Source organism: Dermacentor variabilis, chromosome 10 (genome assembly GCF_050947875.1).
Source record: "Dermacentor variabilis isolate Ectoservices chromosome 10, ASM5094787v1, whole genome shotgun sequence".
NCBI classification, from domain to species: Eukaryota; Metazoa; Arthropoda; class Arachnida; order Ixodida; family Ixodidae; genus Dermacentor; species Dermacentor variabilis.
In genome coordinates, this window is record NC_134577.1 from 106545600 (window position 1) to 106560642 (window position 15043).

Genomic DNA, 15043 nt, shown 5'->3' on the forward strand with positions numbered 1-15043 from the left:
AGCTTGATCTGGAATTCCTCTATTTTCCCTCTTACCGCTAACTCATTGATCGGCTTCTTATGTACCAGTTTCTTCCGTTCCCTCCTCAGGTCTAGGCTAATTCGAGTTCTTACCATCCTGTGGTCACTGCAGCGCACCTTGCCGAGCGCGTCCACATCTTGTATGATGCCAGGGCTAGCGCAGAGTATGAAGTCTATTTCATTTCTAGTCTCGCCGTTCGGGCTCCTCCACGTCCACTTTCGGCTATCCCGCTTGCGGAAGAAGGTACTCATCATCCTCATATTATTCTGTTCCGCAAACTCTACTAATAACTCTCCCCTGCTATTCCTAGTGCCTATGCCATATTCACCCACTGCCTTGTCTCCAGCCTGCTTCTTGCCTACCTTGGCATTAAAGTCGCCCATTATAGTGTATTTAGTTTTCACTCTGTCCATCGCCGATTCCACGTCTTCATAGAAGCTTTCGACTGCCTGGTCATCATGACTGGATGTAGGAGCGTAGACCTGTACAATCTTCATTTTGTACCTCTTATTAAGGTTCACAACAAGACCTGCCACCCTCTCGTTAATGCTATAGAATTCCTGTATGTTACCAGCTATATTCTTATTAACCAGGAATCCGACTCCTAGTTCTCTTCTCTCCGCTAAGCCCCGGTAGCACAGGACGTGCCCGCTATTTAGCACTGTATATGCTTCTTTTGGCCTCCTAACTTCACTGAGCCCTATTATATCCCATTTACTGCCCTCTAATTCCTCCAATAGCACTGCTAGACTCGCCTCACTAGATAACGTTCTAGCGTTAAACGTTGCCATGTTGATATTCCAATGGCGGCCTGTCCGGAGCCTGTGATTCTTAGCACCCTCTGCTGCGTCGCAGGTCTGACCGCCGCCGTGGTCAGTTGCTTCGCAGCTGCTGGGGACTGAGGGCCGGGGTTTGATTGTTGTGTTCATAGGAGGTTGTGGCCAAGTACTGCACCAGGGTGGCCAATCCTGCTCTGGTGAGGGAGTCCGTTACCGGTTCTGGTCACCGGGATCAGGCCACACTCCAGGCCTGTTTGTGAAATTTTATCAACACGCGGGTTTTTCTTTAATCCGGTGGAAAATTGCCGGCACCGGGATTCGAACCACGGACCTCTTGCACGCGAGGCTGGTGTTCTACCTCTACGCCACCGCTGCACCTCCTTCTTCATCTACTTCATCACAGTAGCAGAATTGGTGCGGTTTCCTATGCACGTAGCTACCTCAGGACAACATTCATTTGGGCTAGATGGTGCATACTTGAATTACGAAGGTACAGCGCCAACGAAGACGATCAAAAGTGCGGAGAACGACACAACGTGTCGTTCTCCCTACTTGTGATCGTCTTCGTTGGCGCTGTACCTTCGTAATTCACGTAGCTATCGTTTCTGTGAACGACACAACAGCTTTTTCTACGTAATCTTCCTTAATCACCGATGTCCAGTCTACTGTGCGAAATACCTGCACAAATTTGCCGCACTCAAGTTGCCACTTTGTCACTGTTTTATTACGCTGTACATTTTTAAAGCCTTAGGCGAAAAACAATAAGATTATGATTTGTGATGCGATGAGATACCACTCTTGTAATGTGATCGGATGAAACGTGGGAGATATGTTCTAGTACGGTACTGGAGCCCAGTAAATCCTAGTTGGAGCTGAAATATGGGAAGGAAAGCCAAAGGTGAAAACAGGGGCGCTATAACGTAAAGCTAGGGCCCTATAACGTAAAACTATTCCAATATATTTTTATTCCAATCTCCTGACGTCGAATTTGCGTAACCACCGACGCAAGCACCGGGCGGTGACCCGCAGGGTTGTCTGAACAGACCAATCAAACGCTCTCCTCGTTCATAGGAGGGCACTTTTGTTTGCTTGAAAAACGAATTACATTGCCTACACTGAGCGGCTTGTCGTATCTAATTGGCTGACAAGAGGCGAGGAGAACGCTCAAGTGGAGAGGGATTCGATGGGGCCGAGCCACTGCACTGAAAGTCGATAACCGGATGAAGGGGGCGGTGCCGGCGTTTACGATTGGTCCGCTATCCCTTTCTTAGTTTGCGGTGGCTGGTCGAAAATCGCGGCGGCATGCAACGAAGCTCAAGAATGACGCTAAAACGGACCCTCAGCAAATAAGAGTTGGCAGAATGAGGGGAGAAACGTGCCGAAAGTGCTCGAAAACGTTACACCGCCACGCAAGAAGTTTTATTATACGCAAATACACCCATGCTCTCCGGCAGGTGCGAGTAGCCAGCGTCTGAGTGATCAGCGGCAGTCATCTTCTATTCCTTTCGGAACGGGACAGCTTGCGGCTATTCCGAAGAAATTTCAGTTTTGTTCGGCATATTAATGCATCTTCATCGCGTACACGTCACTTTGACGCGGTGAGTTCTTGCGGTTTTGTGACGTCGCGTGACAGGCAGGTGAAGTGGGTGCAGCCCGAAAACTTTTTACCAATAGCCGAGAGTAATAGCGAAAAGGGGTCGAATCAGAAATAACTGTATCTTTTTTCTATCAAATCATGCACAATCAGTGTGTACACATCATATCATATGGGGAGGCATCGCGGTTTTCGTGACGTCGCGTGACAGACAGGTGAAGTGGATGTGGTCGAAAAAAGTTTTTGACGAATCGTGGAGGGCTGATAGCAGAATTGGAATAGAAAAAGTTTGGAATAGTTTTACGTTATAGCGCCCCTATTCCAGACTTTTCTATTCCAATTCTGTAATCAGCCCTACGCGATTGGTCAAAAACATTTTGTACCACCCCCCACTTCACCTGTCTCTCACGCGACGTCACGAAAACTGCGATAGCTCCCCATCTGATATGACGTGTGTACACTGATTATGCATGACTTGACAGAACAAAAGAAAAATAGTTAGTTCTCATTCGACGCCTTTTCGCCATTAGCCCTCGGCTATTGGTCAAAAGTTTTCGGGCTGCAACCGCTTCACCTGCCTCTCACGCGACGTCACAAAACCGCAAGAACTCACCACGTCAGAGGGACGTGTACTCGTTAAAAATGCAATATTATGCCGAACAAAATTGAATTTCCCAGTGAAGAGACACAGGCTGCCCCGTTCCGAAGGGAATAAAGTATGGCTGCCGCCGATTGCTCAGGCAGTGGCTATGCGCACCTCCGGAGAGCATGGGTTTATTTGCGTGTAATAAAGCTTTTTGCGCATCCGTGTAACGCTTTCGAGCACTTTCGGCACGTTTACCACCTCGTTTTGCCAACTCATCTTTGCTGAGGATCCGTTTTAGCGTCATTCTTACGCTTCCGTTGCATGCCACCGAGATTATCGACGAGCCACTGCAGGCTAAGTAAGGGAAAGCGGGCCAATCGCTGTCGCCGGCACCACCCTCTTGATCCGGTTATCGAGTTTCAGTGCAGTGGCTTGGCCCCATCGTATCGCTCTCCACTTGAGCGTGCTCCTCGCCTCTTGTGCGGCAATTACATAACACAAGTCGCTGAGTGCAGGCAATGTTATTCGTTTTTCAAGCAAACAAGTGTCCTCCTATGAACGAGGGGAGCGCTTGATTGGTCCGTTCAGACAACCCTGCGGGTGACCGCCCGATGCTTTCACCGGCGGTTACGCAAATTTGACGTCAGCAGATTGGAATAAAAATATATTGGAATAGTTTTACGTTATAGGGCCCCAGTGCATGTGCTATAAACATGATGAATTGATGATGTTAATGTTAATGTCACAAGATACAACAATTCTCCTATTTTCTATTGTGGACTTATTAAGAATGTTGCTTAATTGACTGTAAAATTCTAGATACGATGAAGGTGACCGATAAATTGACGCGACAATGGTGTTCGACTATTAATTGGTATAAAACTATGGTTAAATTCAAGTAAACAGATTCACAGGGAATATTTTTGAGTCTGATATGAAGACAACGAGTGTGTTAAGGACGACTTTACAAGTGTAGCTTCCACAACCACAACACAATTCGCGATTACAATATTCAGAATGATGACCTGGTAATTTATACAAGCTGCCTTTATTCACAGATAACTGTGTTTCAGATGAACATATTGTTACAAGGGTGAGTCTTTTATGATTAGGGCATCTGCCGCCAGCAGTAGTGGGACACCGTGTAAGAGAGGGAAGAACACGTTCGCCATGCGATAACGGAACTTTCATACTTTTAGAAAGAGAAGCTCTAAGATCACGCCTTGGGCTTCGTAGAGTTATTGCCAACACTGTTTTATACCAGGAAGCTGATATACTCACCCTAGATTGCAGATTCCGCATTCTTACAGTTGAGACATTTTTAAGAAATGTATGCCTTTTTAAAAAGACGTACGCAATATGCATTTATCACTGAACCGTCTGAGTTTTTTCAAGTATCGTGGTCGAGGTTCCACATTCCTCAGATAATATTTGTGCAAGCACAGTTACAAAAATTTCATCTCTCCAGATGTTAAGCTTTCTATTCAAATGATGCCTTAACATACCTCGAAATTGAGGTCGGCGACATATTTCCAAATCTTGCTAAACTATTTCTAACGCGAGATTTCATTAATATCTTACACGGCCATGTATACCAACTAGCCGCTAACAATGTAATAGCTACTCACGCTTCTGTGTTCAATGAGAAGGCAGGTGTGGGCATCTTCTCTGAATATCTTCAACGGTGTTACTCCCTTCGCATTCCCGACTTCACGCCCATATTTCAGGCAGAATTATTAGCGATTATATTAGCATTACGAAAAATCCCCCAAGATGACCCGTTAGCCGTTATTGTGACCGACTCGCTATATGTATGCACTATCAGCGTCAAATCAAACGTGAACAGCGGAGCGCGTGGCCCAAGCATAAGTGCACGCCGTCCAGCCTTCACCATTTAGAGGCGGGCACATTCGCTGTGGCCGCGCCGCGCGATCCCTCTACGGCGAGATATTTCCGCTTCCGTTCTGGTTGCATTTGAAAGGGAGAAAATAAAAATGAAAAAGAACTTTACCTAAAATATTTAGCAGGATGCGTTGTCCGGCAAGTTGGTTCATTCTATTTCGAAAGATTGGATGCGCTTTGTGGACGATCACAAGGAAGAAGACGGGACAGGCGCAAACTAACAACTGAGGTTCATTCGACCACGGCAACTTCCAAAGGCATACTATATAAAGAAGAAGGGGCAAGGATGCATCAGTGACACATCGATTATACTTTGCAATAGGAAGGCACGTTTCCTAAAGATATGATTAGCTGAGCCACGCCATTGGGTTTTTTCTGATTTCGAGATTTTTCTCCTCTTTTCTGCTGCTGATAGCCTTATATGCCTGCGCTGGAATGAATTGATATTTAAGTGTTTCCCCCGAATAAACCTCAGTGGTTAGTTTGCGCCTGTGCCGTCTTCTTCCTGTGTTCGTCTACAAAGCGGATCCAATCTTTCCAAATACCTAAAATATTGCTTTTCGCGTCGTGTATTGTCGCAGAGTTCGACGAAAGCATAAGTGCTATCGGCGCGAAGAGCGGTGCGCGTTGTGCGGTTTGCACCGTCATCTTTCACTCATGTGGTTTGACGCTTGTGCACCACATTCATTCTTTCTATCTGCCAACTTGCGCAGCACAGTAACGCTGGCAGCCGCGACGGCGGCCGGCGTGGGCGTACCAAGCGCGTTTTGCCGTTTCGCTGCCAAACGAGCGCCGTGTGGCCAAACTGGAAGTGCGTGCCCGTCAAATGCGATGACTGGACGGCGCGCACTATGCCTTCAGTTATGCTTGTGTCACGCGTTCCGCTGTTCACCTTTCATTTGACTCTGATAGTACAGCACTTACTGCATATCTAAATTTAAGAATTCACAGAACATTTCTTTCGATTATACCTCCGTACTTACGAAAAGTATGTTTGCTTTGGGTACCGGGACATGGTGGGTTGCACTTGAACGAAATGGCTGATTCACTCGCACGAGCATCCCTCAACGACCCTATCATATCTGTTTTGCCAACGTTAGCTTATGTCATCGCGGCTAGGTACAGAAATTTTTCTATATCTCAAAACTCTGCAATATCCATGATAACCCCTTGTCCTGAATTCCACCATCTTGGCTTTCTATTAAATAATAATTGGTGCCCTTCAAGGCAATTGGAAGTGTCTTTTAGATAATTGAGATGTCATATACCTTCTCTAAAATTTTACTTACACATGTCTGGCCTCGCTATGTCCCCTCTATGTTCTTTCAGAGTGCAGCTGAAACTATCGAACATTGTTTCCTATCGTGCCGCCTTTTTCTAAGACAAAGATAACTATTGGAATACTCATTCATCAAACTTGGGCTATCGCTAACCTCGCCAACCTTTGTTTCGTTTGGGCCGACTTCACTGGGATCCAGCTACAGGGATGCTTTTCTTACAGTTTACAATTTTATTAGAGAGACAAAAAGAGTACCTTGCTGAATTTTATTATTTAATTTCTGCGTGCGTTATAATCAGAAAGTTGATTTGGCACGTAAAACCTCATTAATTTTTATTTAATTTCTTTACGTTATTTATTTTATCAAAATGTGTAACAATAATGTCATTACACTTCTAAATTAGAGTTCTATAGTCCCACGCTTCTCTAGTGAAATCTAGTTTCGCTTTGCTTCTAAGCATAAGGAAAACCGTCTGCTCCTAGGCCAATCCCGCATAGTGGGTATGCGCCACTGTTTAGAATACAAGACAAGACAACATCGGCTGGCGCTCAGGACCATCGGTTCCGTCCCAATAAACCCGCTCTACTCAGAAAGTCACCCACAACAGAGTGCTGGAGGTGCTGGGTACACGACGTCACCGTACGACGGAGTCTCAACCGCTTGAACTTCGCCGGAGCCGCCGTCTAGCCGGTCTCACGCCAACAGCGATCATGCCACAAAACGGAGGACCAGACCCGGAGTCAGTTGCAACCGCGCAAAGGTGTACGCCAGCTGCTGCCGCACACCATTACATGGAACCGTGCGCTTTCGCGGGAGGAGCGGGAGAGGGTGTGGACGAGTGACTTACGCACTACAATCGCGTGAGCCGATATAACCGCTGGACTTCGGTCACCAAGCTTGACAGCGTCATCGTATTTTTGAGAGAGACAGCACTGATGTGGTTCGAGAATCACGAAGAGTTCTTAACAACATAGGAACTCTTTGTTGATGAAATAAAAAAATGTTCTGGGGACTCTGATGCCAATAAGAAACGCGCAAAGAGAACACTTGCCGAAAGAGCTCAAACTTCGACAGAGACGGGCAGTACCTTATAGAAGAAATACTCAAGTTGGGCAAGATCATACACCCGCAGATGTCTGAGAAAGACCGAGTCGGACGTACTCTGAAAGGCATCGCAGAAGACGTCTACAATTTTCTGATAGGTAGAGAAGACCTCACGGCCGTCTGAGATGTCTTGTGTCACTGCCGCACATTTGAGACATTGAAGACACGTAGCATTGCGCCCAAATTAGGATGATGGGCCAGCGTAACAACTGTCGCCAGTGTCAATACGAGTCCGTTTACTGACCTTGCTTCTACTATTCGGGAAATAGTACGCGAATAACTGCGGCGATACAATGAACATGTGTGCAGCACAGTTCGACCGCCGGCTACGTAACCAGTATATCATTGAGCGCCCGCAGCGCCAAGCGCTACTTTGCCACCGTCTCTGTGCATCACGGACGTCGATGTGGCTGGAATGACGCAGCCATATCCGGAGGCGTATCCGTCAGGAGAGCGATATGGGCAACGCTTTCACCCCTGCCGTGTTGCACAGAGGTGGACAGCTCCTGTTCAGCGTACTGTGGAGCCGTACCCAGTTCGACGACCTTTGCCCACGGAGCGCTATGAGCGGCATTTCTACGAGCGTCCTCTGCCCTTGTGCTACAACAATGGTATAGAGGGCCAGATCGACAGGTACTACAACGTGGCCCAAAAACGCCGCCAGCTGCCAGGGCACCACCGATCAACAATATCTGGCCAGGAACGCGTTAACCGTGCGTACACATATCCACGCGGTATGTCCAATGAGACCCTGGGAACGCTGCGAAACCGTTCACCGGCCTCCGATCGGAGCTCCACATCACCGCCTGCCCCTCGCGTAAGCCGGTCACCATCTCCCCGGCGCCGCTACCCTTCGCCTTCGCCGGAAAACTAGTCAGAGCGGCTGTTGAAATTGAGGCCGCTTGACAGCTTTCGATTATGACAGAAATACCTCTGCAAATTTGCATGTTTAAAAATAAGGTGTTGTACGTGTAGACGGCGTCTCAACAATGGCCTTAGTAGACACTGGAGTGAAGGTTTCCGTAATGAGTTTCGCATTCAAAAGCGTGCTAAGACAAAAAGTGCTGTTTTCATGGGACCGTGCCGATGCGTTTCGTGGAGTGAGTGGTGAACTAATGTACCCTGTAGGTTGGGTTGTGAAACGTTTAATGTAGAGTACGTAGTTTTACCTCATGCTACGCATGACGTAATTCTGTGCCTCGATTTTCTGAAGCAGTGTGGTGCCAATGTCGATTGCCGAACGGGGGAAATTAATGTAGATTCGAGCATTCCCGCCTTATATGTGGAACTCCCGTCGTGTTACGAAAGTGCCCTTTGTGCATCCGCAGATAGCGCGGTACTGCCGTTGTCTGCCAAATGTGTCCCATTCCCTAGCTCTCGTGAACATTTGACGCTACCGGAGAGCCCGTTCACTCAAGTTTCATTAAGAAGAAGGTTCTAGTACCCTATTGTACGCTGTCGGTTATCGACGGGCGCACTGTCTTATGGAAAATTAATTGCTCCAATGAACCAGCAATCCTACCGGAGGATCTGAAACTTGCGGCTATTCGTGAACATCAAGTATTGAAGCTCGCCATTCCGGCAGAAGCGCCCATTGCCAAGGATGAGTCCCATTCACATGAATGTGTGACGGACACTTCCATGATGGCTACGATAAACAAATCCCGCAGTACTAACCAACATCAGGAAGTGGCAAGTATTCTAAGAAAATATTTCGCAGTGTTGAACTTTTCCCAGCTAGAGGCTCCGCCATCCCTTCCCCCTTCTCGTGTACAGCATCGCATAGACACGGGATCACACCAGCCTCTGCGACAAAAGCCATACCGGGTGTAACCTTCGGAATGCAAGGTGATCAATGACCAAGAAAGACCAATGACCAATACTAAAGAAAAGGTTATCCAAGAGCCCACCAGTCCATAAGCATCCCCAGTAACTCTAATCAAAACGAAAGATTGCACATGAGGATTTTGCATTGACTACCACCGCCTCAACGCCGTTACCATGAAAGACGTATACCCTTTGCCACGGATTGATGCCATAGATTGTCTTTCTTCGGCCTCATACTTGTAGACTTGCGGTCCGGATACTGGCAGATTCCAATTTTCAAGACAGACGAGGGAAAAATGGCATCCGTTACACCAGGCAGACTTTTCAAATTTAATGTGATGCCGTTCCGGTTGTGTAACGCGGCTGCAAGTTTGGAGCACTTCATGGACCACATTCTGCATGGTTTGAAGTGGGAAGTCTGCATGTGTTATATGGATGATGTCGTGGTCACAAAGCTCGCATGAGTCTTGTACTGGAGTGCCTAGGCATGCACGTTTGGTACTAAACTCCAAGCAATGTCGCTTTGAAGAACGGCAAACACTAGTTCTATGCCACCTAGTAAACAAAGAGGGCATAGGACCTGATCCAGCGAGAACGGTTGCGGTCGAAGCCTTGCAGCAACCTCGCTCAGTAAAAGAGCTACGAAGTTTCTTCGGCCTTTGCTCATACTTCATTCGGTTTATTCCCTTACTTCGGTCGGCTTATTTCCTTATTTACTCACATCGCGCATCCGCTGATGTGACAAACAGAATTGTGAAATAATATGGCTTCCATTTTAGGGGGCCACCCGGTGTGCAGTGTCTATATATGTATTGTCGATTGGGCAACCGACCTTCTCACCAATACTTAGGACGACTGCCAGGCAGTCTTCGGCTTTTGACTCGGTTGTGCCTCGCAGCTCAACATTATTGAGTCGCAAATATTGTTCGAGATCGCACACTTGTTTACTATGTTTCTTGTTTTCATCTCTGAACTTGTTTTCTTCGGTCCGTGCCTCATTGCCATTTTTCACACCCTCACAGATGTCATGAAGTATCACTAGGCTATTTTTGGCTCGGAAACCACCTCACGAAGAGCCTGCGATTCCTTTGCTAGGTCAGCACAAATAGGCATGCTCAAGTTTAGCAATGGGAAAAATAAACACGAAATAGAGGCCGCGGTGAAAGCGCGCAGTGACACAATACAAAATCGAGTGCACATAGAAGGCAATGAACCTGGATGGAGCAACACAGGGATCAGTAATTGCGCACATCCACAACCAATGCTGCCAAAATGACGAGCAACGGGTAGCAATGGCCTTTTTGCAGAGCTTCTTGTCCGGTAGATGGCGAACGCGGTAGCTGAAGTTCAGGGACATAGTTGGAAAATGGGGGTGCACGTGCATGGATACAGCAGCAGCCTAACAGTGTTGCCCAGGGGACCATGCAGATTACATTCGCCACCTGGAAGAAGGCCTCGAAGTTGACCTTCGGCTAGAATTCGCCGTGATGGCTACCGTTCCCATGCAGTTGGTGTACACGTCATTCTGGCGGCGATCAAATCCAAGGGCCAAGCAACACGCTCAGAGAGAGGACACGCGCGCAAGAGATGCAGGCTACACGAATGCTAACGATTCCCATATGAGGCTATGCAGATACGTTCCGTAGTACACAAGCGATATTTTCGTAGAAAATGAACAAGGAGGAAAGACCTGTTGTCGCTTTGATCAGAAGCATAATGAAACCATTTCTCGGGAAACCAAGAATGTTGCACAGGTTTGTGACTCAGCGATAGGTCGCGACAAAGCTCAGAAATCAGATGTGTATCCCGTTGCCGGGTCATGACAAAGAGAAATTCAGACTTCAACAAAAGCGCTACTCTCGCAACGAAGATATGAAAAAACAGCAGAGACTGCGTTCCTTATCCCCGACAAGTGTCTTGCTTAGTGGTAGTCTGTTATATATACCATTAATTAAAACAAAATTGTGGGGTGTAGAGCATAGAAAGTGCATAGTTGGTTGTAAATAATTCTGTAGTGGAGGGCATTGGATTAACTTTGACTACATTGGGTTTTGCTATGCACTCGTATAAATTCAACTATGTGAGCAGTTTTGCTTTTCATGTTTCTTAAAATTGAGCCACTTGTACGGCTGCCCATCAGCTCGTGTTAGGTAAGCACCAGACTGCATTAGCCAGTCAAACGCTACGGTGGGTGCATACGCCATTTCTCACCAAATGGTTGATAGAAGGGGTGTCTGGCGGAGCCCCGGTACCAGTTATTGACGGCGTAGTCCTCAGTCTCGGGGGTCATTGCTGCCAGGTGCGAACTGTTCATGGATGCGAAGCGCTGCCACAGCCTCTCAATGGGGCTTACGAAAACGACATCGACGTCTACGTAGATGACCACGTCCACGTCTGGCAGCAAGCTCTGTGAACAGTTTACATAGTACGGGATACAACAAACATAGGTGCAGTCCTAGTACCTGCGTTCAAATTGGTCCCTTAATGGCATATGCATTAGCTGACACCAGTCGTAAGTTTAGGTAAGGTGTCTGAAACCAGTAGTTAGATTTTTTTGTTCCAATAGAATTTTTCTACCTTCCGCATGGTTTGAATAGATTGTTTTGCAACAAATGTAAGAGAAATTCAAGTTTGACGAAGCTCAAGTTGAAACTCAGGGATGGTGAAGCAAGTGTTTAAACGCTTGCGTAAGCAAATAACATTTTTAGCTACCATTCTTTGAGGGCCATCCCCATAACCCATCGCGCTTGTGGTGATAAGAATGTGGCTGTGCTGTTCTAATTCATGGGTGAAAAGCAGCGCAAAAATAAACACGGGCAAGGGGAACACACGAGGAGCGCTGACTGCCAACTATTACGGTTTGTAATGGGCCAGAATAAGATCGCTCAACAAAGGGTGCGATCCGTGAGCCAATGCACAAATAAAATACACGAAAGGCGTGTGCATTGGTTCGCGCATCGCACAGATAATGGGCGATCTTAGGGCCCATAACGATAGAGTCCTTCAAGCGAAACTCGAGCCCATTATGTGGGTGAGGTGCTGAAATATGTAGATGACTTGCTGGTCGCATACCACCCTCATCCTGAGGAGCGCCGTAACCGTGTTGAACGAACATCCAGGATGTTCGATTCCTATTTTCCAGTTCTCACCTTTACCCGAGAGCTACCTGTCGCTGGCAAGATACGCTTTCTCGTCTTAGAGCTGCCCTTCAGCCAAAGCCACGCATGCTGGACCTATGCTTCACGCTTGAAGAAGCTCCTTCTGTCGACGAGTTTGAGCCATCACCTGTGGCGCCTTGAGAAACGCCCTAGTCCGCTCCCGCCATCGCAAGATGGCCCAAAGCCTCGATACCCAGGTTCAGTGACTCAAGGCGAGTGGCTACCCATAATTTCTGTTGTCTGATTTGACTGGTGTTCTGTTGCATGAGCTCAGGTTCCCCAGGGACGATGTTCGGCGAGACCTCGACAAATACAATATGGTGGTACTCCCTCATGTGCACAGTGTTTCCCATTGTGTAAAGTAGGCTGCGGGACTTGCGGGAGTGCGCATTGGGTTTTCGGCTCCCCCTGAAAAAAGTAAATGCTAGGAATCCCGCCAACAGGTGCTGTGTCAAGAAGCACGCCACCTGCTATGTGCCGTGCCAGAGCGAGACCATGTAGGAGATCCCTACATTGTGCATCCGATTATATATAGCACAATGGGGCCGCTACCTCAACGACTACCTGCGAGAGCACGGTAATAATATGAAGACAAAAAGTGGGAGTAATTTGGCCATCCGCTGTGCAAAGTGAGGCTGCTATCAAATTTTTGAAGAAACACTGGTTTGGTGGCGCTATAGGAACAAAATAGCACGTGATATATTTGACATGTTTGCGATGAGGCGGAAAGCTGATGCCTGCGTCCCAAGTGCTCCTACCATTGCCATAATTGACAAAGAGTTTATGTATCTACGTCACTAATCTGGTTTCGTCATTATTGGCCAATTTCTATCAATTGATGCCGTGCGCGGATGAAGTGCACTTTAGCAAATCACCCCCCCCCCTCCTTTTTCATAGGTATATTTGCGTATGCATACAATCAATCCTAGTATTAAGCAGTCAGCGGTCGTCATGTGTTCCTCCTTTTTCCTTGTTTATTTTTGCGCTGTTTTTCACCCATATATTCGTACCGAATAGCTCTGCTTCATACCCTTTTAAGTCACCTCCTAATTTAGTTGTCGACAGTGCCTGGCGAAAATAGTAGTGAACTTTACTGTGGCACTAGTAAAAACAAGCACGGAACAAACAGGTTATATTGGCCCCCTCACTCACAAGAAGAAATAGGCGCTGAGATGCGCAAGGCCTGAAGAGGCCACGCCACATTGCGGCATACGGTTCTTGGAACTCCACTGGCAACACCTTGTAATGAACTCACTTCAGCACGCTCTCGGGCCACAACGAGATCTGGTGAGACAAAGTAATGCGGTAAAGAAACAACAAAATTTGCATTCAAGGGAAACTAATAAAGCATGAAGCATTTTTCCATTAGACTCTAACTGAAGGATTTTAGGGAGCAGGTGTGTGGTGGTATATTATAGCGATTCTTTGCGCTCATTTCTATGCTACACTCTATTCCGCTCGAACCTACACAATTGTATGCACAGTTGAAGGAGTGCACTCATTTTGAAGGAGTCTTAAGGACCAGTGAATATATTGTTTCCAAATTTAATGGTTTTCGAGGGTTTCAAGAAGGTGTTCGAATCCTGTGACGTTTAAACACAAGGTACAGAAGGAAATGTGACGAAAATGAATCGGAAGTCCCCCCGCTACGGTGTGCATCATAATCATATCATTGTTCTGGCCTGTTAAACCACACAATCTAATTTACTTTGAGCAACGTGCAAACTCTATGCGTTTTTTTTGTTTCACACATTCGCATAACATATTCTTCCTGTAATCCTGTCCGGCCTAGCCGGTCATTCAATCGTTGCAGCACGTAAGAATTGAAACACTTTAGCGATCCATCTCTTCCACAGAGAGCTGGATCCGATCCATGTGAATTCAGCAGCTCTTACTGGTAACTTAAATTTTCTTTAAAATTATGATTTTGACTTGCTTGAAACTGCACTTTTCTGAGTGTGACACAGAAGTGTAACAAAAAATAAAGAAACTTACCGCCTGTTGCAGCGGCTCTCTGTTCCCCTCGTGCGCGAAAAGCAGGAGGTCCAACGGCACTGCCGTGAAAGCAACAGCCGACTTGATGTTGGCTCGAGTCAAGTTGAGCATGGGGCCGCATGTGACCACGACCAATTTGACACGCTCTCCGTGCAATGCAGCAGTAACAAAATCAACAAAACATAGTGCTTAGACTAGTCACTTCTTGCTCAGGAATTCGTCAGCATAGGTAATGCGACATCAGCTAAATAGTCACAAACTGAATTGTAGGTCTACCGAAAACTTTATCTATAAGCAGAATGTATAGACACGGCCATAATCGTTCTACAAGAGGGGTTCAGCGCGGTGGCACTGCCAGGAGGTGGCACACCGGACATGTTGGCGCCCCGCTCACCCTTCCCACGAAACTTCTGTTTATATGGGGTTCGACGTCCCGCCCCTTTTTCTCCTCATTCTGTCCTCCTCTGCAAAAAAGCTTTTTAGCTGTGCCACTTGCTCAGGAAAAATAATTATAAAGGCAGTGTTCCTTGCTTTGAAGCGTGACTCGGTTTTAGAACATTCCTTATATTTGCTGGGGTTACACTGTGAAACTATGCTTCTAGCAATTGTATCTTTTGCTTTCTCCCTTGATCCGGCCTAGGTTTGCTGTGGACATTACCAGATATTTTTATCTCTTCAGTCAATTATTTGCACTACTCTTCATTGCATTATCCCATCCTGCTATAATGCCTTCTTACATTTCAGTATCGTAAATAGGTGAACTGATCTATCACTAATACAAACATTGATACCACCTG

The 15043-nt window shown here is 46.8% G+C and overlaps 1 protein-coding gene across 1 annotated transcript in view; it reads right to left on the bottom strand.

The window, feature by feature from the left end:
• Positions 1-13454, bottom strand: part of LOC142559362 (glucoside xylosyltransferase 2-like) — a 56839-nt gene extending 43385 nt beyond the window's left edge. The window contains exons 1-2 of the mRNA XM_075670972.1: positions 13404-13454; positions 11305-11500 (exon numbers count right to left, since the gene is read on the bottom strand). Coding sequence (XP_075527087.1) covers positions 11305-11500; positions 13404-13454 — 247 coding nt within the window. The remainder of the gene's footprint in view (positions 1-11304; positions 11501-13403) is intronic.
• Between the last annotated feature and the right edge of the window lie 1589 nt (positions 13455-15043).